Raw genomic sequence first — 24,056 nt, 5'->3', positions numbered from 1 at the left:
CAAACTGGGATTGTCTGGGACACACTCTAGCATGGATGCTGAATTGCAAGGATGAGAAACTGGGATTTTCTGCACAGAAATTTAAAAAAAAAAACCTCAAACTTTTACTTTACAACCCATATGTGCTACTGCTGGTCATCAGTTCTGGGACTTAGAGCAGATTTTAAAAGATTGAATTTGCTGCCCACTTGTCTCTGCCTTGTTTTAGTGTCAAATACCTTAAATAATTTCACACCTCTCATTTATACACTTGTTGAAGTCCAGCAGCATTTAAATCACACCTGATGGAAATCCTCACTCTGTCTTGCCACATTCAAGCAGATTGAAGAAATGTTTCCAGTCATCTTTAAATGAAATATTAATTGAAGTATCAATGCCAATTTAGGGGTTAATGTCATGTCATCATGTCATCAAATCTCCTCTTCAACAAGGAGAATCTCCAAACATTCCACACTATTTTACCTGCTTGAAAAAGCACCTCACCCATTTCTGGGTATGAATAAGGTTATTTTAAATAAAATTCCTTCAGCACTTAGTTTTATTTGTCAGTAAGATTTTCTCTTCCAGGAAGAATAATTATACTCCAGTTATGCAATTTTTTAACAATACCATGCTAAGATTCCAAAAATCTAAAAACACTCATTCCTGATCTGGTTAGTTCATGAATATTTTGATGCATGGAATGAAGAACTCTTGATAAAAACAGAGAAGGAATGACAGAAACAGCAAATATTAAACATATATTTCACCCAAACCATGAGTTTACTACTTTCTGTTCCTTCTTTCCTCCTGTAAAGTTATTTAATATAAATCTTTGACATGCATCTATTGAAGACATGGTGTGAACTAAAAATCAGTGCAAAGCCACATCACAGCCCCCACTACAATTTCTATCATTCAGGGGGGTTTTTCTTCAGCTTTTTGCTGCCCAAGAACTGCAGGTCAGCATCCAGTGACTCTTTTTATCTCATGGGAAGGGCTGGATTTGGGGCAGGAAAAGCATCCCATGGAACTTCAGCTGGACCACTCATCTACAAAAATCTACACCAGCCCAAAAAACAGATGCAAAATTACAGTCACAGCTGCATTCTGAGCAGAACAAGTTGGGTAATGGTACACTAAGCTAATTAAACTGCTAATGATTTTTTTTTTTTTTTAGTGCCTCTGTGGTATTTCACCACCTCTGTTGAAATTTTCAAAAAATAAGTATCTAGAATTTTTTTAAATGGCCAATTTCTACCTTGTTCAATACCAGTGAGGCCTCCAAATAAGTGCTGCATATACAAAATCTTCTTCCAAACAACACAGGCTTGGAGATTTATTGGGAGCTCATTTGCTGACCAGCTCTTTCTTTCTGTACTTTCCCAAAATTTTCCTTCCTTTCCACCCTGCCATCCTCCCCAGCTCCTGAGCACTGCTGGCTGCAGCAAAAACCACTGTGGGAGATAATAAAGTGACATATGTCACGACATGCTGGTGGCTGGGAGGATGCTGGAGCTGCATTTACAACAAAAACCAGCACCAGTACAATTTTATTTTTATTGTGATAACTGTGGTGAAATTGATGGCAGCTTTAGGAGTTTATTGTTTCATTATGCCAGATTAGCTGAGGGAGGTAATTACAGCCCTGACATGAAAATGCCTTTAATGTTTTCATTTCAATTTTGCTGTTTCTAATATGCAGATTGCAGCATTATCATAATTCCATATTGTCACATGTACAATTACATGGCAGAACATTTGCTTCCCAGGATAATGGAGCTAATTTCTAATAAATGATTTCACCAAGGATCTTAAGTCATTCAGCTCTTGGGTAAATAGTGATGGCAATAACAATATGAACATTTTTCAAGTGATTCATGAAAAGATGTACATTACTTAACGCCAGGCAGTTCTGTGACAAATGAAATACAATCAATTTTATACTAATATTTGCAGCAGTAATTTTGTGCTTTAAGATTTGCCCAGACAACATCCAATCTGTAACAACATAAAGGCAGCTAAAATGAAATAGATTGTTTATATCCACATTTATTTTTGCATATGGATATATATATACATATATATTTATACAGCCCAGATGGCTCCAGACACCAAAAAATACTTACATCATCTTTTTTAACAGAGTCCCAATTTAATGCTCTCTTAACCCTGCAAGAGAAAAACATGGAAAGGTTTTATGGTCATGTAGACACAAAGACTTCTGTTAGGAAGGTCTATAATTGATAATGTTAAAGACAATTTCCTTTTTTGGTTTCACATTTACTGATGGCATCCAAAGCAAATCCATCCCCTGCACCAAGAATGTTGCTTGTTTAGAAGGATAAAGTGTTTGCCTAAGAAAATCTGATTCTCCATTCTATACCAGAGATAAAACCACTGAAGTGAAATCATGCTGAGTATTTATCTTTTCGCCAAGACTATAAACAACAACCTCCCTCCCCAAAAGCATTTCCATTTACATACCTTCTGAGCAAGGCTTGGAATTATTTTGCCATTAGTGGAAATAATGTTTAAGACATTTAAGTCACAGGTACAGGCAAGGTGAAAAAAGCAGTTTTTCCCCATCATTTTAGCTCTTAACATGATTCAGTGCTACCAGACTATGACTTAACTGGGGAACAGATGCTCTATGTCTTTACAGGTCCCCAAACCATAAGAAACTGTTTGCTTCCCTTCTTCCCTCTCCTGATTCAGGAACATGCCAAGCTCTCTCTGCAAAATCTGCTCCTCTGAACTGGATGCCCAGCTGTTAATGGCAACACTGGAAGAGGAAAGCTGAATATTTATAATACTTTATATGGTACAGCTGTCTGCTAAAGAGCAGTCATCAAAATTTTATTGAATGCAGGCGAAATGCTCCAAGGAAAGAAAGGTCAACATAAATTAAGACTATTTTTCCCAGAGACAACTGAAACTTTTTAAGCACGTTCCTAAATCTTAACAATAGTTTAAAGCATGATGTAAAAACGAGGAGGAAAAAAAAAAAATCTTTGTAAGAACAGCTCCCAAGAAACAAATATATTACATTGAATTAAACAAGGTTTGGAATATACATCATATTTCAAGAACTTAGTGCAGTTTTCATTTTGGAAAAAGAATGTTTTGCCTTGTAAGGAATTTAGATGACCTCATTCCAAACATATCCTTTTCAAATTTATGTTGCTATTCCAAAACTGTAAATTAAAGGATTGGGAAAATAGAATGGAAACACATCTTTGATATGTAACTCAGGCAAGGGTTTTATATGAAAACTGTTTTACAGCTATCTCTATTACTAAAAGGGGAAAAGAAATACCCTATCCTAAAAAAGCCAAGTAAACAGGTAACATTTAAATTTTAAAAAGCCTCTGAAATTCTGGCCAAAGGGCAGCCCAAGCTGTAACAGTTTGATGGAATTCTTTACAATGTATTTCTTTTTTTAAAGAGAAGCCCACGCAGCTCAAGGAATCCCGACTCCATTACAGCTCCCAGCTCAGGGCAGCAGAGAAATATTCCATTTATTAATGTATCCAGCCTGCAAGGATGCTCTGGGGGCCAATGCATTTGCATGCTACACTAAGGCATGCTCTGATGGAAGTTTTTATGACAGATGTCAAAAGGAGCTGAAAGCCAAAGGAGAGCAGGATCAGGATCACAGCTGTAGGATGAAATAAATGAAAAACTGCATGAAAATCCTGCTAAATTATAAACACTGAGAGCATTTATTAGGGGGAAAGTTGTGCACTGATCTAGGCCATGTTCTCTGAAGTCTGTCAAATATTGTGTGTAGCAAGAGAGCAGCACAGAACCCAAATTTCTCTCTGCAAGCACCCTGAACTGTGGGAGCAGAGATGGAGCCTCATTCCAAGCTCTTCAGTGTTGGAAAGAGCTGGAATATTTTACTGGAAAATGGAATTTTACCTTTAGGAGACCAACCTTGCCTTGTGTCAGCCAACAGCCTGGCTTGCCTGGGGGCTTGTTTTAACTGATTGTCTTTTCAATGTCATAATGTGAGAAGTTAAATCAAAATGATTTAAAATTGGTGCTCCAACTCTGCACACAGAGCACTGAAACCAAATTCATCCCAACACTTCACATGAAAACCCTGCTGGCTGAACTGGCCTCTCTCAGATCTTCCAATAGAAGAATGTGGGGAAAAAAAAAAAATACATGTAAACAAAATTCCTCAAGTGTTTTAGGAAACAACATGAAGAGCACCACTTTTAGTTTGGTTTGTTTTTTTTTTTTTTTTCTTATATGGCTCACTTTGACATTATGGTGTAGAACCAAATGTCAGAGTGGAACATGAAAAGGAGACAGAAAGATGAGACACATGTAGTGAGATTATTTAACCTGAGTTTCCTACCCCTGAATTAGCCTGACAAGACTTAATTTGTTTTCTTAACCATGCAGAGTATGATGGCACATGTTTACAGTCAGCTGTACAACCTGCAGTGATTATTTTGTGCCTAATATATCAGGTTAAAAAAAAACCCCAAAACTTTCTTTATTGATCTCCAGAAGCCCACAATGAGCAGCTCCAGACTTTCATGACTTGATTAATCACTTACTGCTTGATAAATTGCAAAATATAGGAGAAAAATGAGCAGGATTTATTCCCAGTGGAGACAAAATGAAGATGGGCACGGGAGGGGGTGTCATGCCCTGATCTCCACAGGCCTGCAATTCCTTCCCACATCTCTGCACCTGAGTGTGTGTGTGTGAATCTATAATTTAGTCACTGCTGTAATTGTAGTAAATCCTGTTGAATCACTTTATAAATATTAAATCAGCCAGTGATTAAGTGCTGCTAAACTGTTTTGCACCTGTATTTTTGTATCCATATCCTTGTCCCTGTGACCCTTTTGCATCCCTGGGCTCTGTGTAAATCATTCCAAATTGATTCTAATCCCATTTTCCATCTGTGTAGCGAGCAGCAGAGTGAACCTTGCCACATTTTCACAAATTCATATCAAAACCTGTTTTTTCTTGCCAATCTCCTTAGTGGTGGCCAAGAGAAGGGTCAGAGGATGGAACAGATCTGTGCCCAGGTATGGGACAAGATGTGATGGGCAGACAATGATGCCCAGGAGGTTTCACCTGGATATGAGACAGAATTTCTTTCCTGTGCAGTGTCTGAGCACTGATTGTGCAGAGTGTGGAGTTTCCCTCACTGGAGATATTCCAGACCTGTCTGGCTGCCAGCCTGTGCCATGAGCAGGGGATGACCCACTGTGGTCCCTTCCAAGCTGAACCATCTTGTCATCTTTCTTCTTACCCTCTCCCACACGCTCACGGCTGTTATCCATGGTGTGTAGATATGGAATTAGAATAACCGGGACCGCCAAGGCAGGGTCACCCCGAGCAGGGGACAGACTCTGCTCCCGAGCTCTGCCACCCTCAGAGTACAAGATTGTCGATTTTGAGGTAGAACTCGTTGTGTTTTAGTGCACGACCACTGCTCCTCGCCCTGTCACTGCGCAGAGCCGCCCCCGGCCCCTCAGAAATGCAGAATAACAATTTTCACCCACAGCAGCAGCGCCCAACCAGCCCCGCCCGCAGGGAGCCACCACCGGCGGCATTTCCCGCTCTGGTTCCATTTCCAAACAAATCCCGCCCCTCCCAGCCGCTCCTCCCCTCCCCGGGCCCGCTCCGAGCGCACTTTTCCCCTCACGGAACGCGCCGGGAGAAGCGCTCCCCTCACGGCGTGCCGCGGAACCCAGCCGCTGCCGTGGGGAGAGAGGGAGGAGAACAGGGGGAGGGAGAGGGGGAAAAAGAGGAAAGAGGGAGAAGAGGAAGGGGAGAGGGAGAAGAAAGGACAAGGAGAAGAGGGAGAGCAGCGCTGCCCCGCTCCCCAGACACCTACGACATCCCGGAGCCGCTCCCGCCGCCTCCCCTTCGGAGCTCCCGCCGTGCGCCCGCCAAACGCCGCCGGCTGGAAACGGCGCCGAGGGCGGCCCGGGCCGGTCTGAGACCGAGACCGCCAGAACCGAGAACTGGGATCCCCGAGACCGGGACAGAGACACCGAGACCGAGATACCGATACCGAGACCCCGGGACTGAGACCGGGACCGCTGTCGCTGTGGGCTCGGCGCGTCCCGCTCGCTGAGCGCGGTAGGAGCCGGGCCGGGGCCGGAGATGTTCGGGCGGCGGGTTTGGGGCGCCTCAGGAGTCCCGCAGAGATCGCCAGGGAGGGCTGTTCCCCTCAGGGCTGAGGGAAGGGGTTTGTATATTTTTTTTATTTTTATTTGATTTTTATTTTTAACGGTGGGCGGCAATTTTAGCTCTTGAAGCTCTCTGTTCCCACTAGGGAGGGAGGCGATGAGATCCATGAGGGAAAAGTTTTCTGGTTTCGGATGGACGAGGCCGGAGCAGGGCAGAGCTTCCCTGTGGGAACGTGGGTTCTGTGTGGCTGTACGGACATGAAGGTCAGTGTTGCCATGGAGGGACTGACTTTGGGCATCAGGAGGAATTTATTCACAGAAAGGGTGATTAGACATTGCAAGGGGCTGCTGGGGAGGTGTCCAAGGAAGGGCTGGACATGGCACGCAGTACTTTGGGCTGAGAATACAACACTGGTTTGAGTTGGAAGGGACCTTAAAACTCATCCGGTTCCACCCATGGGCAAGAACACCTTCTCCAAACCCCAGTGCCCAGCCTGGCCTTGGGCACTGCAGGGATCCAGAGGCAGCCACAGCTTCTCTGGGCACCTGTGCACCCTCACAGGGAGGAATTCCTTCCCAATCCCTAATCTAAACCTGCTCTCTCCCTATTTGGAAGCCTGGGCTGGGTTGCTCCCCTCTGTCTGTTTTTCTGAAGTGCCATTTATCCAGTGGAAATGGCCCAGCCGAGGCAGGGGCTGCTGGCAGTGCTGTCACTGAGCCATTGCTCACTGCATTTCCCAGCGATGGATTGGCAGCACTTCCCAGCCCACACAAGAAATCTCTCAGTAATGGGAAGCCCAAGGAGTACAAACAGGAGTTCACATTTTCTAAACTGGTTACTGGAAAATTAACATTTCTTCTTCTTCTCCTCCTTGCCTTTCCCCCCCCCCAGTTCCATTCTGTATGTGCTTAATTATAGTGACACCCGTTTGCAGGAGCCAGGCTGTGCCAGGGGGTCCCTGTGGGGTCCTTCTGGTGCCTGTGCAATATTAAAGTGTCAGAGTGTTACAAATTGGGTACTTCATCCTTGATAAGCAATCATTATCTGCCTTTCCCAAGTGTAAAAGACCTGTATAACTCAACAAGGTGCCAGTGATTGAGGCCTCCTGAGTAAAAATCCAATGAGTGCTGAAGGGGACCCTGGGATGGGGTTGTCTTGTTGCTGAACTTGAGATATTCCATTTTTTATGCTGGAATATATTTCCTGAAGTCAACCTTGGGTTAAATAATACAAGAGGCTGTTAAAGCAACAGCACAACAGGATTTAGTGTCCCTCTCTGATGGCCTTCTAGAAACCTTAATCACCCCTGGTGGAAGCAGAAAGCTGCTGTCAGAGTTTGCTGACCATTGCTGAGCAAACAGCATCAGTTACTGCTTTGAGTTGTTTTAATAATTGAGAAAAAAAAAGTGTTTCTGTTTTTTTTTTTTTTTTTCCATTCTTTTATATGTGTGTGGGCCTTGGACTTAGAAAACCTGAGCTGCTCAAACTTATTTTTGAAGTGTTATGCACATTTATTTCTATTACTTATATTTAGGTAACTCTAAGGAATAGAATTCTGTGCTTAACCTGACATTGCTGAGATTAAATGTTCCAATTTTGCCCAATTTTATTATTATCCATGTGTTTTGTTAAGAGTAAAAAGAGAAAACATGCATGGCAAAGCTTTGTTTCACAGATAACATGAAAATGTGGTTTTGTGCTTTCAAGTATCAAGACTGGATAATATGTCTTTGATACTTGTAATATCAAAAGTCTGCAACTATAAAAAATACAGTGAAATTGAACTTTTTACTGCCAATGAAGGATAAACTGTAAATAAGTAGAGCTCAAACTCTTTCTGTTTGTGGATCTCATGGTGCTTACCTACAAGTGTAGATAATTATTCCCATCTCAGATTTAGAGCAAAAAAAGGATATTTCTGGATGATTTTTGGATAATTGGGGCTAGTCTGTATTTTAGAGGACAGAGGCATTTTTAAGACAATTACAAATTCTAACTGGAATTTCCTCCCTCACAGGATGGCCAGCACTCCTGGGAATCAGAAAGCCACACACTCAGAAAATTCCCAAGGGAAGAAGTCCCAGCATGCAGAAGAAGCCATTTTTTACATGAACTGCAGAGCAGCTTATCTGACTGTCTTCAAAAGCAGCTTAGAAAATATTAAATCAAAAGAACAACTCAGTTTAGGTAATGATTGGATCACTTTTCCCTCTTACATGGGGTGATTGCAGTGGGAGCATCCCTGTGCATAAACTCAGCAAGTGGTTTAAAGGATTGAGAGTAGTTTTGGATGCCTGGTGGAAGTGGGAATGCCAGACAGAGGCATTTTATTGTAGATTATTTTATTTATAAATCTCCAGTAGGAAAGATCTCAGTTCTGGCACAGAAAACCACCAGAATTGGTGTTCCATAAGAATTCTTAGTCCTTATCTCAACTCCTCCTGAATTACACTTTCACAGACTGGAATCTAAAGTTCTGTTTTTAATTTTTTTTTTTTGTCCAGACTATATTTATATCTAAGTGGTGGTGGTGTTGTCAGCAATTAACAACAACAGAAAAAATAAAAAATTCTCTGCTTCAGCTTCACTAAATAAGACTGATGGTAGAAACTGAAAGCTGTGGGGTTTTGTTTTGAAAACTTCAGGAATTTCAAAGGAGAGTGAGAAAAATTTACCTGAAAAATGAAAGTTGATTTCTTAATAATATACCTTAGTGACCAGGCAAGGTAAGGTAAGACTGAGTGATAAATAACCTCAGTTTTGGAGGAGGTTTCACTACACCAGGTAAAATTTCTCAGACAAATACAATTCCAACTTTGCAGTTTCTCAGAGTTGTGGGATTGTGTGCTCTGTTTGGGTGTTTGTGTTTTTTTTTTTTTTTTCCTTAGAGCATTTTTGTTCTTTTTAAAAAAGATTTTTTCATGGAAACCACTGTTAAAGCTGAGTGCACTGGTTGTAGCTTCTTTCCCTACATTAGAACATGAAATTCTACCTATCAACAAGCACATTCCTACAGCTTGTGACTTGGTGCTCTCCAAGCTTTCCCAGCTGCAATGAAAGGGCCTCTATGGCATCCTAATGATAGTTTGGGATAATCTGGATTTTAACAGGGGGGTGGTGACAACAAATGTCATCTCTAATAAATACTTTGGCTTTCAGCTCTATCCATATGCCACTTGGCTACACAGCAAGGGTTTGGCCATTTTGCTTTCAAGGTCAACTTGGACAGGCCAGTTTAGGCTCTCAATCCTTTCAGAGATATTTAAGAATTTATTTTAGAATTTGTAAGCATTGGGAGTTAAACACTTGCATTTCATCTTAAATCAATTTTGGCATTTTTCTCAAACGAGTGGTGCCAATGTTTAAGCATCTCTTGTTTCACAAAGTTTTGCTTTCAAACTAAAGTGCTCACTGAGAGATTGGCCCTGTGAAATTTTATTTGTAGGAGTTTTGCTTATCCCCCAAATGGTGGCTTAATTTCCTGTCTGTTGTAATATTACTGGAGGGATTTAGCAGAACCAGAAGATAAAGAAATATAAATAAAAGGTTGAACTTTCACAAATACAAATTGAGAGACATGAAGGGAATGGCAATTACTGATCTCCCTGGAGATATAAAATGAAGGATTGTATATTTGAAGGATGTCTTTCAGATATAATAATGTGCTGCCCTGACATTCCAGGGATCTCTCCTATCCACAGAGTCCCTGCCCTTCCTTCCCTGGCTGTCCTTGACACTGAAATCCCCAAACCACTGCTCTGTGCCCAGGAGTGGCTCAGCTAAAGATGTGAGCCCTGCTGTGTTCTGGCTCCTCCAGCAGAGGTGGCAGGGCACAAATCTTTATTTAGTGCTTGGCACTGAGGCAGGGATTAACAGCAGAGGTGCCTGCTTTGTTTGTTTGTTTGGTTTGCTGGTGACACAGGTCCCACTGAGCATTGTCACCGTGCCACCACCTCATTTCACAGATGTTCCTCAGCAGCTCCCAGCACAGGCCTGGGCACTGCTCAGCTGGCTCCAAATCAAATGCCAGCCCAGGTAGAGATGAAGGATCTCCTGTGCTTCCCTAAAAGATTATTTGGGAACATATTAAAGCCCTCTCATTTCAGATAGACTGTGCATTTGGATTTAATTTCCATTTCACATAATACCTTCATCACACTGAATACTGAAAGGATGTTTTCAGTAAAGACCTTGAAGAGGCAAATTGATCCAGCAAATTCATGTTGGAGAATGCCAGATGTAACAGCATGGCACTGGCTGCATGGTGGTATCATTTTTCCTTTAAAATTCATGTTGTATAATTTGAATTTATACATTCAAATGTACAGGAGTGACATAAAATATTGTCTCAGATAAATTCTGCTCTAGATCTCAGTTCTTGGCAAAAGAAGTACAAAGGTGATGTTGGTCTTGTAGAAATAGGAGCTAATAATGTCCAGACTTAAAAATATATTCTTGATATTAAGATATTTTATATAGCCTGAATTTCACACTTGAGACTGTCTTTGAGTTCATGGATATTTTGATTAAGATCATAACCCAAATTGTCCTTCAGACCCACTTTTGCAGTGATTTGGCTTTAAAAAAATCTGAACATGGAAAGTGACTCAAGGATGTTGGAGAAAACTCCTTTTCTAACAGTTGGAATATATATTTAATATTGTGTTTTATTGTTCAGTGCTTCAACAGGCTGGAAGAAATCCTTCTCAGAAGACCATTAACAAATACTGGACTTCACAAACAACTTCACTGAATTTTGATGATTTTTGTGCTATTTTAAAAAAAGAAAAGCCAGCTACTAAAAATGAACTGCTGGAAGCATTTGGAAAAATAGACAGAGATAAGGCTGGATATATTTTACATGATGAACTTTGTAAAATTCTTACCACAGTAAGTATCACTAGAAATTTAATTATCCATCTTTAATTAGTAGAGGTTTGGAAATCAGGTGGTACTGAGAGCTGAGATTCCCCATTTTATGGAAGATTTTCATGGTGGATTTCCTGAAGACACCACACAATTACATAAACTGATACAATAGATCTCTTTGATATTTAGTAGCATTGTAAAGATATAATTTTTAATGGTTTTGACCTCTGTTTTCATGATTCAAATAAAAATCTGTTGCAATCTATTTCAAGATAAGATTCTGTGAAAGAATATTAAAAGATTCTTCCTTTATTTATACAATTTGTGCTGTTGGTGAACAGGATTGTTGATTAGGAAGCCAAACTGAGCTGTTTTGTTTGGTTTTTTTTTGCAGAGAGGTGATAAAATGACCTGGGAGGAAGTGACCAGCATTACTAACCAAGCAGATTTTAACTGCAGTGGCAAACTTGACTACAACAAGGTATGGCCAGCAGTGATATTTGTTCTTGTGTTATTGACAATATGAGCATTGGTGATGGCCTTACCCCAGGATTCTACATTTTGGACTGAATAAACAGCCCAGGAAGATTTGTACATAAATATGGTTTCAGAGAAGGAAAACTAGTAAGAATCCTATGTTAAAAATCAGTTTTCCAGTATCTAGAAAGGAAGAGTTGAAAGTCACACTTAATTTTTGTTCAATATTTTTACCTCCTTGTTGAATCATGGCTGCATTTTACTGATACTTGACTGGTTGTTCTGATTAATGAAAATTAAAATTGTATTTGGCTTGAAGGGAAAATGCATCCAATCTGCTGAGCTGTGCTTTCCTTGCTGATGCTACATTTTCCTCCTTAAAACCTTGTGAAGAATGTCACTTGGTAAGTGAAATATTCTTGTTTTAATCTCCAGTTCTGTGAGCTCTACCTGACCACCAGTGAGCAGTGCTGCAAAGCTGCAAGGGACAGGCTGGAAACTGACCCTCGACTGAGGCAGCAGCACTTTGGCAATCAAACTGAAAATTGCTCTGAAAGGATCTCACTGCCAGTGTCCAAACCATCCCCAAGGGTCTCCAGGAAAACTGATCACAAACTACCTAAAGGTATTTATAATTCTGATATTTTATGTTTTCTTTCTGGTGGAGGTGAAGCTCTGGCTCGATGAGCAGTTGAGTTTTTGTTTAATTTTGCTCAGATTAGTGAAGATTTTATTGATGAATTTCTACTGTGGCAAGTTGAAATGGCTGTATCTTTGAAACTCTCAAATTCCTAGATGTGGATTTTGTTGATTTTCATGTGACACAGTCCAGAGGGAAGAGAGAAAATGAATGCTCAGGTGTGTTGCAATATAGGCATTTTTTTTTATTTCTCTCCTAGAGCAGAAATGAAACCCCAAACATTTCTCAATAAGCTCTGTGCTTGTTTCAATTATTGAAGCTGCTTTTCAAGCACAATTAATGAGTTGTGGACAATTTAATGTCCTTCCTGACCTTCCAAACCTTCCCAAACTGGAAAAACTCCACAGGGAGCAAACAGCAGAGGAACCAAGTATGAAATTCTGGAATGTAGTTTGTGCTGTTCCAAATTTCAAATCAAAGAGGTGCAAAAATGACACAACATTTATGCAGGGAAATTCTCTGATTGAGTTCTTGTCATCCAGTTTCCTTTTTGGTTCTAAATGCAAGGTTTATGATAAATAGCACTAGGACAGGGTTGAAATAATGTAATTGTAATTAAATATCTCTGTTTATAGCTGACAGCAAAGCTCCTTCAAGACCTTCATCAGCTCAAAGCAGCAAAGCTTCCACCTCTGTCACTGTGGGTGCCAGCAGCAGCAGCAACACAAAGCTAATTATTGAGCCTGACACAATGAAGGTATCACACTGAAATGATGGTGTTTTCCTCCAGGCACCTGTGTTATTGCATTTTAAAGAAGCTAAAAATCAGAGAAAAATGGTGTCTTATGTTTTATTAACAGTTTGTCAAGGGCAGCTATAAACCACTGAGAGCTTTCTTGATACATATTATTATTAACATTTTTATATACTGTTGGTTTTGCTGACAACAAGTTATTGGAAATAATTTTTCAGGTGTGAAGGTTTAATAGAACAAAATGTGTTTTTTATAAATGAAACCACTGTTGGAGAAAACAGTTAATGACTTCCTGAGAAATTTAAAATTGAATAATTTATTAGGTTGGTGAGAACTTTAAATGCTTAAGTAGTCTGAAAGATTGTGTATCATAAACCTTTGCATGAAAGGTAATTGGAAATAAATAACAGATTTGTGAGCATATTCAGTGTCTTGGGCATTGCTTGGTAAATAGATGCTGTAACCTGAAAATATTGATTTTTAGTTAGACTAATATGTTCTATCAGTATTTTCTTTTAAATAAATCACTCATTCAATATAAATTCCTGGGGGAAGAAAGACAACAAAGTCACTTTGCTAAGTCAATATTTGTAGAGTGTTAATATTGATCTTTTTCCCTTTGTTTTCCCTTTCTTGACTGAACCTTTACTAGTTTTCTTTCAACAGAAAATAATAGCTGTAGAAATATAAAACATTAACTGGGAACTGCTGGGATACATTAAAAATGTGCACCTGGAGACTCCTGTATAAAAGAGAAAAAATGGTTCTGACCACACAGTGTAACTGCTGCTGGAAAACTGAAGTGATTGTCCTCAGGAGCTGCATTTTTGTTTCAAATAACAACTCTGGATTTGTTATTGAACTCTGAAGTCCTTTATATCTTCCCCATTGCTATACAGTGACATTTGTTCTATATTCAAATTTCAAGACATCATCTCCCAGGGATTTTTGTGCAGTCTGTTTAGGTAGCTGGACCTCCATGCAATTTAACCTGCAGTCTCACCTTGTTCAAACATCATGTGGGGTGTAGAAAACCAGCACACACTTCCCCAAGATTGGATTTATTTTTTCTTTCTACAAGCCAGTAAAAACTGATTTTTTTTTTTCTTTAATGATTAGTGTTGCTTGGCATCTCCAAAAACTGAAATCAATCATAAACATGGAAAGCTGTAAGTAAAGAGAACCATTAATTTTTTTAAAATTTCATTTTGCACAATGCTAGCTCTGCCAGAATCAATGAATAAATACCCAGGGATTTATTTGTGGTGTGAATCAGAATCCACCACCTAAAAATTCTTTTTATTCATCTTATATCCAAGAATTTTATTTTATTTTTTCACTTGTCTTTTTGTATAAGTAAGAAAATATTGCCCTTAGGATGTTGGAGCAACACCAACTTTATATTTCTTATAGAGGAAAGCAGTGAAAGGCAGAACATGGTGAAATATCTAAAATTAAAAATCCTTAGCAAATTCCTCTCAATCATTGCTTTTTATTAGGAATTATGCATCCATGTGTGGATATTTTCAATATTAACTTAAATTTCAGTAGCAGTGACCAACAGCAGCAAGTGCCTAACATTTCTTTCCAATTAACATTTCTAACACAAACATTTCCCACTTCAGCTATTAACAACTTCTGTTCTGCTTTGAAGTGACAGAGAGAAACCCAATCAGAAAATCCTCTTTTAACTTCCCCATTTTCCATATTTGTTGGGAATTTAGGACTTCTAGCACCACCTTATGCTCTCTGCCAGAATAACAGGATTTGATTTCCTAAAATGAAAGGATAAGTTTTGGCAGGTGTCAAGCTGGGAGCAAACAACCAGTTAAGTTTTAAGAAAAAAAATCAATTTTAAAAATTTCCTTTCAGATGAAATCAGGAGTTATGGCAGTGTTGGAATAAACAGTTTAGGAATAGCAGTGGAAATATTCCAGGAGGCTGAAGTCCATGTTGGAATGCTGTCACTGATTTATGTTAATCCCAGCTCCCATTTTCCACTTTTTGACTGACACAGCCCCAGCTGTTCCTCCAAATTCAACCAGTAAATCCCAGGAATATTTTGTCTCTGATCAGTTTTTTCCTAATTATCTTTTTATGATTTGTCCCCTTTTTCCTTATCCTGTCACCACAAATCCAGTTTCATGGATAAAGATGAGTATAAAATTATTGGATGGATTTATTAATTAGGTTTATTCTGCTTTATAAAAGTTGGCCAGGGGATGATCTCTGGCTCCATGGTTCAGAAATAGCTGCACTTCCATAAAGATTATCCCTAAAAACTTTTCCAGCAGGTTGTGCCCACAATGAAAAGATTATGGGAAATTATAGGAGGGGAGGGATTTGGATAGAAATGCCTTCCAGGGATTGGACATCTCACTTTATTTTAAATAACTTAATTAACCTTTGTCTTTTCAAATCTTTTAGAACTTTTTTAGCAAAATCTTCATTAAAAAAAAATTCTATACCACCAAAGAACAGCAGAAAGGGAGTTGCAAATTGTATAATATTTGTATTTAAATTACTCCATGCTCTCAGCTGTTTGTAAATATAATTATCAGAATCTTTGTGGCAGTTCCAATTTAATTTTCAACTCTAGAAACTTTGGGGCAATCTCTGTGCTTTTCAGGTATTTTCACAAGTGAAGCAACTTCACAAAAAGGACTATTTGGGATTTTTTAAAAATCAAAGTATATTGATGCAGTATCTCATGGTGTATTTTATGCAGAGTTTATTAAATAATCAAATTAATGAACATTTCAGAGCAGGCACTTTTTATCCAAAATGAAGAAAACACTGAATATTTGCTTGTTTTGCAGGAATGGCAACATGCACAGTGCAGAGGCTGCTTCTACCTGGAGGAAGATGGAGAAATCATCAGTCACAAGTACAGGCTGCACCTACCCCAAAAATCTGCACTGTGTGTCACCATCAGACCTTTCCACATTCCCCAGGCAGAAAGTGAGTGTCTTCCTATTTCATTTTATTCTTTAAAACATTAGTGGCTTGCAGATTTACCTCAAGGCTTCATCCAGTTGCTGCATTGGAATTAGTTTTTTCCCCAAGTAGAATATTCCCTTTTTAAACCCATAAAACAGGAACCTTTAAAACCCAAAATTGTTTAAAAGTCACCTGGACTGGCTTTTTGTTTTTTTGTTTTTTTGTTTTTTTTTTTTTAACAAATTTATGTGGTGTGTAACCATTCCTTGATATTCTTGACCCTTAATGATTGTCTTACAGATAATTATTAATTCTATCACAAGGAACAATTTATCTGCTTGGCCTAAACAGGAAGAAAATCTCAATAGCATTTATTGTCAGCAGGGATCAATAAATACCATGGGAATATCTATTTTGAGATGCAAAGAAAAACAATTTTGGGTCATTATTAAGCATTTATGGGGGGATATTTTTCTTTTTAGGAAAATCTTGTCACTGGTTGTCTGTGGATACAGCTTTGTTTATTCTGAAGGAAAATGAAACCCAAGAGAATCTACAGCTTGTGAGCTTTACTGAACTCCAAAACAAAGAGGTTAGAGATTTTTTGGTGTATTCCTATTTTAATTGTTCTTTTTAGTGTGTGTGTTAATTCCATGTGTTTGGAAGGAATTCCAGCAGTACCCAGAATTGCTGAACTGCTGGGTGTATTTACAGCTACTCTCTAAAAACTCAGTTGTATTTCTGCACCTTCAAACACAAAATTCCCAAAGCAAAATTTGTTTAAATTTCCTTTAATTTTCTTTCTCCTGGCCATTTGAACTTCATAGTGCACAGAATATTTTTTCCTGGTGCAGAAATAAGAGAACATTATATTATTTTCCACTTCTTTCCTCATCTTTCTTCTTTCTAATTTTCTCCTCTCTTCTCCTTCTCTCTTCTTCTCTCTTCCTCTCTCCTCTCTTCTCTCCTTTTATTCTAAGAGATTCACTATTTTTTATCTTTAAAGTAGCATCACACAGCAAATTTTTTTAAGGAGAGAACCCAGAATTCCCAGTGTTTTCAAGTAATTAATCACTTTTGCATTACTGGCAAAAAAGAAAGGCATCATTTGAAAAGTTCTTACAAATTTCTGCCTTCCTTGAAGAGCAGGTGTTTGGCTGGAGAGGGGAACTTGGAGCTGGGGTTTACTGGCTGCTCCCTTTCACAACTGGCTGCAGGCTGAGGAAGGTAAAAACCCAAATTTCTGGAGAAGCCAAACTGGTGTGGAGGGATGAAGATGGAGAGCTGGCTCTCACCAAAGAATTCAGGTGAGTTTTATTCTCAAACATGGGAATAAAAATCTCTTTTCCAGCTAAAATGTGGTTTTTAAAATCTGGATGTTCCCAAAGTTTCTGTTTTGTACAGAATAATCTCAGACTGACTGAGCAGTTCTTGGCAATATGATGAGACAGTAAAAGGAAATGGAAACCTTTGGAAATAATTTGGCTTTTTTCCTCCCTCAGAGCTGCTTTATTGGAGATATTTGAAACAATTGATTTGGATGGGAATGGCCTCCTGAGTCTGGAGGAATACAATTTCTTTGAGCTGAGGACTAGTGGGGAGAAGTGTGATCAGGAAGCCTGGGCTGTGTGTAAGGGTAAGTTCATTACTGTGCTACAGCTAATTAAAGCTATCAATTAACTTCCAAGATGGATAGAACTGACTGTTCTGTACCAATTCCAAGAACATGTGTAGATATTGTTCTCTTCCTCCTTTCTTCTTCTTTTTTTCCAGTCTCCTGTCCTTTGCTTTGCTTCATTCTGCTGTGTGTGCCACTGACCTTCTGCTGAGAAAATTCTTCCCCTTCCTAATTGGTTTGTAGCTGCCAAAACCTACAGGATTTGTAATCCTGGATCATATAGGGAAGGAAACATTCACAGGTATTTGTTTAATCCATCTCCTTTGTGCAGATTGGGCTGGTGCTGCTTTTTTTATATCACAAAGTGTGGATCTGGTGCTATAAATTGGCATCCAGAGTTGTGGATTTTCAGTGTCTCCTTTTATGATATCCATGTCATGTTTGACATAATTCTTTTGGAGGCTGTGGCACAATGGCCAAAATACTTTAAATCTGACAAGCCCTATTAATTATCTCTGAGGTATCAGAATTTTTCCAAACTGATGGAAAACTCCTACAAAAGTACATTTCTTGAACTGAATTTCTCCTCTGTGGAAAAGCACATCCAGAGATGAAACACTTGATGGCTTTGTCAGGGTGATACAGGTAGGAGGGGTGGAAATGTGTGAATAAATAAGAGAGGAAAGAGAAGCTGGGGAATGTTTCACCAGGTCATCAATCAGTGGAAGGGTTCACACGAATATCATCAATCTTGACACCAAAGTTCAAGCCATTTATTACAGCATCTGTACCCTTGGATAGATTTATTAAATTGGTAATCCCTTTTTAATAATATATAGTAAAGATTTAGCATTGTTATGATGATGAGAAAACCATTTTTAAAAGTCCCTGACACGAGGACATTTCAATTATGTGTTTGCTGACATTAGAGTGGTGGATCTATGATATTCTCTCTGGAGAGGGGTGTTAGGATTACTGGAATTTTATTGCTTTTTAGGAACTGAGTAAATCACTGCTGTGTCAAAGACCTGAAGCATTTAAAGGTGCTGCCTCCAGCTGGCTTTCATTTCCCATTCCTAAACTACCCCATTCTGCAAAGCTCAACCACAAAATTTTAGGGGGGAAAAAAAAAATCAATATGAACTCTTTTTATCTTGAAATCTGCCCCTTTTTTGGTGTTTGTGGTCATTATCCCAAATCTACAGTGGAGCTCTGCAAACAGCTCATGTCTGCTCAAGGACATTCTTTCCCAAATTATATTGGAGATTCTGAAGCTCTAAGTTGGCTCCATCCTTCCAACCTTTTTAACAGGAGGGGGATTTTTGCTTTGGAAGGATAAAAGTGTTTGCAGAGAGAACAGATTTTGAAATGCTATTTTTATTCCTTTGAAACAGAAAATTTTGAGATGAAGAAGAATGAACTAACAAGACAAGGATTTCTGGATTTGAATCTCATGGAAGCCAATGACCAGGATGGGGATCCTTGGGACCTTTGGGTCACTTTGTTGTCCCTGGGCTACAACAAAGCCTTAGAAATGACAGAGGTAGGAGAGGCAAAAATCCCTGCACCTTGAACTGCTGTGTCTGTGTCTGCAGGAGGGCAGGGACCCACTGCCACTCTCATTGTCCTGATTCTTAGCATAGCACTTGGAATTTTGAAAAAAATAAATTTTCCTTTGCTTTAGAGAAAGCCAGGATTTTATGGGATTGTAGAGGAAGGAATTTTGGATTGTATCTGTTAAAAGAATCCCTGCACTCTGTTGGTGGGGAGTGATAGAAAAGAAGGATGGTAAACTGTCAGCAAATTTAAAAAAACAGAACTTTTTCTCCTTGGCCCAAACCACAATAAAGGTGGATAAAGATAATTTATTTCCACATATCCCAGAATTCCTAGTTTCCAGACATAACCATTTCTGTTATTGTTGCCTTTCACAATGATGTCTAAGGAGGTTCAGTGTAAAATTTTAATGCTTCATTAAAATTTTTGAGTTTTGGTCACACATTATTTACTTTTCAGGACCAAGGATTATTTCTCTGTTATTTCTGTGCACTTACAGATTTTTTAATTATTCATTTTTGTATTCTGAAATGCATATTACATATTTCTGATGTTAATAATTCTTTCTAAAAAAGAGGATCTCTTTTTTTATGAAGAGAAATTATGCAAAATTAGAGCATTAAATCTACAGATAATAAAATCATTTAATTCCCAGGAAAAGCAGATTTTTAGGATCACAGTCTGATAATATTATTTAACTTTGTTCAACAGGTCAATGCAATCAGTGTATAAAATATATAAACACTAAAAATAGTCAGTATGTGACAGATCAGTGAAAATTTTGGGATGGTGCTGAGGGATTTAAGGATGAGCTCCTTTTCCTCTGACTTGTGGTTGGCAGAGCCCCTCAAGGCTGTTTTTCTGCATTTCAGCCACAAGAGAGAGCTCTCCTCCAAGAAAGAGCATTTTGGGGAGGTTTTTCTCCAGTGAGGAATTTCAGGAAGGTGTTTTGTTCCAGCTGTGGTTTCTGGCTCCAGCCTTTGCTTTCCAAAGGACAGCACAGCTCTCAAATGCTTCAGGAATTAATTAAAAATCTCCAGCCAACTCTTGTGTCTCACTTAACTCTTTAATTCTTTGTTAAGATGGATGTTTTGGGAGCACTGAGACAGAACTTGAGAAATCCTAGTGGATTCCAGCAGCCTTTAGAAAGGAACTGAAGTGCTGTGACTGAGTCTAAGAAAATACAAACCCCTGGTTGTTACACCAGGAGTAAAATGCAGCCAAGGTACTCCCAGAGTGCTCAATGCAACATTGCAGAGGTGTTAAATCTGTGTGGAGTGGCACAAACAGCTACAGTGTGAAAGGTTTATTTCAGACCCTGGAATACATTTAGATTTAATCTGAATTCCTGGACATTTTGCTGTCCAAGCAAGGGTTTGCTGTGTTGAGCTATGTCAGGTGTGCTGGGAATGGCATGAAAAAGGCAATTTGTCCTGGGCTTTCATTTGGTGCAAAAGATTGCCACAGCTCACAGTTCCTAATATTTAATATTCTGGGAAATATTTATATCTGGTTCATTTTAGTTCAAATATGAAAATACTTAGGAGCTGAGGGGAAAAACTACAGCTCTAGTGATGCTGAAATTCATCTTCTTCACTGCAGGCCTGCCCCTTTGTCATTGATGTGTGTGCAGAGAGGTGCAAACCCAGAATTAAAGCCATTTCTCTGGAGGCAGGGGGCTCCCAGCTCAGCAGGGCTGTCTGCAGGTCTGTGCTGAATAAAGGAGAGGCCAAAGTGCTGGATGGCTCTGAGAACATCTTCATCTACACCTACAGATCAGGCAGCAGAATCACTTCTGTCATTGAAAATAAGGTATGGCCTGGAACTCCCATATTGGGCTTTGTGAACTTCCATATTGTGTTAATGACTGGTTTTGTTCTTCCTCCTTCCTTGGGTCATATCTGAGAATTGCTTTTCCTAAAATCAGGTTTTTGTGTCTGTTTCTTTAAAAAAAATCACTGCCTGATGTGCTCCTTGTGACTTCAGAAGAAGCTGGGTCAGTGTTCTTGAGAGGGGCAGATTGTTATAATGAAGCTTATATTGAAGATTGTTATAAAGCAGTTCTAACTACCATATAGAAACTGAGTATTTTTGTGTTCACATCCCAATTTTTCAATATTTTGACACAATATCATCATCATATGAGGAAACAAACACTAACAGCTGGAAATGTAATTTGAGCAAGAGCAAAGATGGCAGAATTTACACTACTGAGTATTTTCAGTGTCAAAGAGCAATGGTTTTTAGGAGTTTGTTATGGATGAGTTTTTACCTGATTATTCTTCCAGGTGTGCTTTATTAGTAATTCAAGCTGAAAATTGTAAATCCAAGTAGAAGTGGTTGGTGGAAAAAGTTAAACCTTTTTCCATAGATGACAATGAATATTCTCAGTCTCCTTTATACCAGGAACTGTGAGTAAATGAGCACAGCACAGTAAGATATTAAACTTTAAATCTTAAAAGATCACAGCAAGAAGTGTATTTTTAAATGCACTAGGGGGTGACTTTGGGGGACTAAATTTGGACTGGATTTGAGGCTCCTGGAACTCTGGATTTGGCTTTGCACTTCGCCCTTTAGGGTGGATATTCCAGAGTTATTTATATGTTTGGGGATATGTCAAAGAGGGAGATCAGAGCTGCACTGAGACAACTGGATGCTCCCTGCTCCAGATCTGTTTTATACCACTTGGGTTTGGTTTGCAGGTCTCACCAAGCTGGGTGGGAATGCTTGGGAAGCTCCACTGGGGGGGATCTGGACAAGCTGTGAGGATGTAACAAAGCCAAGTTGTATCTTCACAAGTCCTTGTGTTGTTACAAGGAGTCTTAAATTTCTTTTGACCATGACTGTGGTGCTAAGGTACATTTGAAACTGTTACTCTTCAGAGTATCCTTAAAGTATTTCCATCACTAAACCAGAAATACACAGGGAATCCAAGGAGTGTGCAGTTGTTACTCAAAGAACAGACACTTAACCACTAAAGTTTTAATGGTTCCTTCATGTTTTTTCACCTGCAGTCTGAAAACAAAGTGATAATTCATGTCAACAATGAGCAGAGTAAGAACTGCCTGAACAATAGGGGACTGATGGTTTTTGCTGTGGAAGTGGCTCCAAAATCCATGATGGTAAGGATTTTTTATTGCTTAGCCAGCTTTAGAGAAAAGCAGGTGACATCTTTATATTTTCTTTTTGAAGGCCATTTATATCATGATAATGAGTGTGTGGACACTGGCATCTTCTGACCAGAACAGATCAGATGCACTTTTTGATATTTCATGTACTTGATTTATCCCTGTTTTCCTGTGCAGTTTGCTATGAAAATCCATAATCCAGTTTTTCATACATGAGCCTGTTTCACTTGTCCTTTCTATACATGCACCATTCACTAATATATTTAATACTCTTTTTCTAAGGCTGTATTAATTTTTTTTTTTTCACTTAGCAATTTTTAATCCCACCTATTGATGCCTATGAGAACAGACCAAGCATGCACTAATCAGAAAGAGAAATAAATGTATTGCAGACCTTGTGCACACTGGGATTTGCTGGTGGCTAACTTTTGTTAAACCTTATTTAGGGATCATGTTAACCATGAGACAATTTGATTGCTGAGCCCTGCTGCAGGGCTGGGCAGGCTTTAGTGACAATTCCAAATGAAGGTTCTGAGGGGTGGAATGTGATGGAATTCATTACAAATGCAGATGATGTGGTTTTGGTTTGTTTTTCCATTTATTTACAAATAACCCCCTGGTTTTATTTTTCTAAAAGTACACCCTCTTTGTTTAAAAGCAGAGGCATCCAAGCTATTTTATATTTCCCAGCTTTCCAGGCTGGATTCATTCAAGCCTGTTGCAAACAGAGCAGTCCCATGACACAGGCAGGGCTGGGGCCCATTGAAATTGCTGCTGACACTTCAGATATCCACTGCCTCATCCTGTAAGGTGCTTTTGAATTTGAATTTAGGCTTCATGCACTATAAACTGTAGGCTCAGTCCTTAGGGATATTTTGCTGTTCAATTCAAGGGGAATTTTTGAATATCTGTCAGTGTAGATGGTGAATGTTCATTGTTCAGTGACACAAGTACAGAAATTTTGCTTACACAGCATGTTGAGTAGCAGTTCTCCAATGAAGAGAACTCTCTTTCACCTCTGCTTTCTCTTGTGCCAGGTCTCTCAGCATGTGATGGCCCTGAATGAGCAGGAAGAATGGATTTACAGCTGTGTGCACTCCCTTGTGTGTTAAACCTCCCAGTGCAGGGCTGGGAGCAGCCAGACTCAGGCAGGATTAGCTTTGGGCAGCTTTTAGACAATTTATAGTCTTGTTCCTCTCAGAAAACTGGCATGCATTTCTGTTTCTTGATGATTTGGGCATGAAACCACTGAGGCACAATAAAAATTAGTGCTTTTCAGTAATCCAGCTGCCAGTTGTAATATAATTGTGCTTTAGAAAGGATTGTTTCCCTAAGTATGCTCTTATTTTTCCTACCATGGATTGTAATTCCATCACAGGCTGGAAGTGCTTCCCTGAGGAAAAACTTTCTGAATGGGTTCCTGATTAAACATTCCTGTGGTTTTGATGTGATAAGTAAAAAGAAATGAGGCTCACTTTATTTTATCATTTGATAAAGGATTTGTTTCTTTCCCTTTTTTTGGGTCATTTGCTGATAATCCTCATCTTACCCTTATTCTGTAATTTCTGCCTGATTTTATACTCTTTTATATAAAATAAAATCTGCCTTTTCATATGCAATAAGGAAATAACATCTTTTGAGAAATATGAAGGTTTGTCTTGGGCTCTTGACTGTTAACAGCAATTAATTATTCCCAGGGCAGCTGAAACAACAAGACTGAAGTGTGCCAAGTTTAGGCTGCAACAGCAATGACAATCATCTTTGAGGTACCAAATATATTCAGCTTATTATCTTTTTCTAGTTCCTCTGAATATCTGCTAATGTGGAAAAAAAAAATGATGACCCTGGCCTCTGGATGCTTAAAAAGTGTTTGAGTTTAAAATAGCCATTAAATGTGTGTGACCTCATATATGAGGACAGCAAGTA

The 24,056-nt window shown here is 39.1% G+C and overlaps 2 protein-coding genes across 8 annotated transcripts in view; one reads left to right on the top strand and one right to left on the bottom strand.

Annotated features, from left to right (window-relative positions):
- The window catches only part of ITGB3BP (integrin subunit beta 3 binding protein), a 24,599-nt gene extending 18,653 nt beyond the window's left edge, over positions 1 to 5,946 (bottom strand). For 3 of the 4 annotated variants that reach the window (XM_079314473.1, XM_079314474.1, XM_079314475.1), the window contains exons 1-2: positions 5,849 to 5,946; positions 2,109 to 2,151 (exon numbers count right to left, since the gene is read on the bottom strand). In XM_079314473.1, coding sequence (XP_079170599.1) covers positions 2,109 to 2,151; positions 5,849 to 5,853 — 48 coding nt within the window. In that variant the 5' untranslated portion in view covers positions 5,854 to 5,946. The remainder of the gene's footprint in view (positions 1 to 2,108; positions 2,152 to 5,848) is intronic. The other variant, XM_079314476.1, reaches the window with a different exon arrangement.
- On the top strand, positions 5,623 to 24,056 carry EFCAB7 (EF-hand calcium binding domain 7). 4 transcript variants are annotated; one of them, XM_079314456.1, is made up of 15 exons: positions 6,034 to 6,209; positions 6,293 to 6,396; positions 8,165 to 8,334; positions 10,826 to 11,037; positions 11,411 to 11,497; positions 11,929 to 12,118; positions 12,769 to 12,890; positions 15,707 to 15,848; positions 16,310 to 16,419; positions 16,977 to 17,134; positions 17,330 to 17,463; positions 18,840 to 18,988; positions 20,605 to 20,814; positions 22,017 to 22,124; positions 23,168 to 24,056. In XM_079314456.1, the coding sequence occupies exons 3-15, from the start codon at positions 8,166 to 8,168 to the stop codon at positions 23,240 to 23,242; spliced, it is 1,866 nt and encodes a 621-aa protein (XP_079170582.1). In that variant the 5' UTR covers positions 6,034 to 6,209; positions 6,293 to 6,396; position 8,165; the 3' UTR covers positions 23,243 to 24,056. The 4 variants fall into 4 exon arrangements, with proteins under 4 accessions (XP_079170580.1, XP_079170579.1, XP_079170582.1 ...); XM_079314454.1 differs by lacking the exon at positions 6,293 to 6,396 and having other exon boundaries at positions 5,623 to 6,209; XM_079314453.1 differs by lacking the exon at positions 6,293 to 6,396 and having other exon boundaries at positions 5,648 to 6,192.

Source organism: Erithacus rubecula, assembly GCF_903797595.1.
Source record: "Erithacus rubecula genome assembly, chromosome: 10".
NCBI lineage: Eukaryota > Metazoa > Chordata > Aves > Passeriformes > Muscicapidae > Erithacus > Erithacus rubecula.
Note: the sequence above shows the minus strand (reverse complement) of the source record. Positions and strands in the feature narration are given on the sequence as shown.

Coding starts and splice junctions, on each gene's coding strand:
- EFCAB7 (XM_079314454.1), top strand. CDS start 6,121: ATGTTCGGGCGGCGGGTTTGGGGCGCCTCAGGAGTCCCGCAGAGATCG. Junction 17,464..18,839: donor AGCCTGGGCTGTGTGTAAGG/GTAAGTTCATTA, acceptor CCTTTGAAACAG/AAAATTTTGAGATGAAGAAG. Junction 22,125..23,167: donor TGGCTCCAAAATCCATGATG/GTAAGGATTTTT, acceptor CTCTTGTGCCAG/GTCTCTCAGCATGTGATGGC.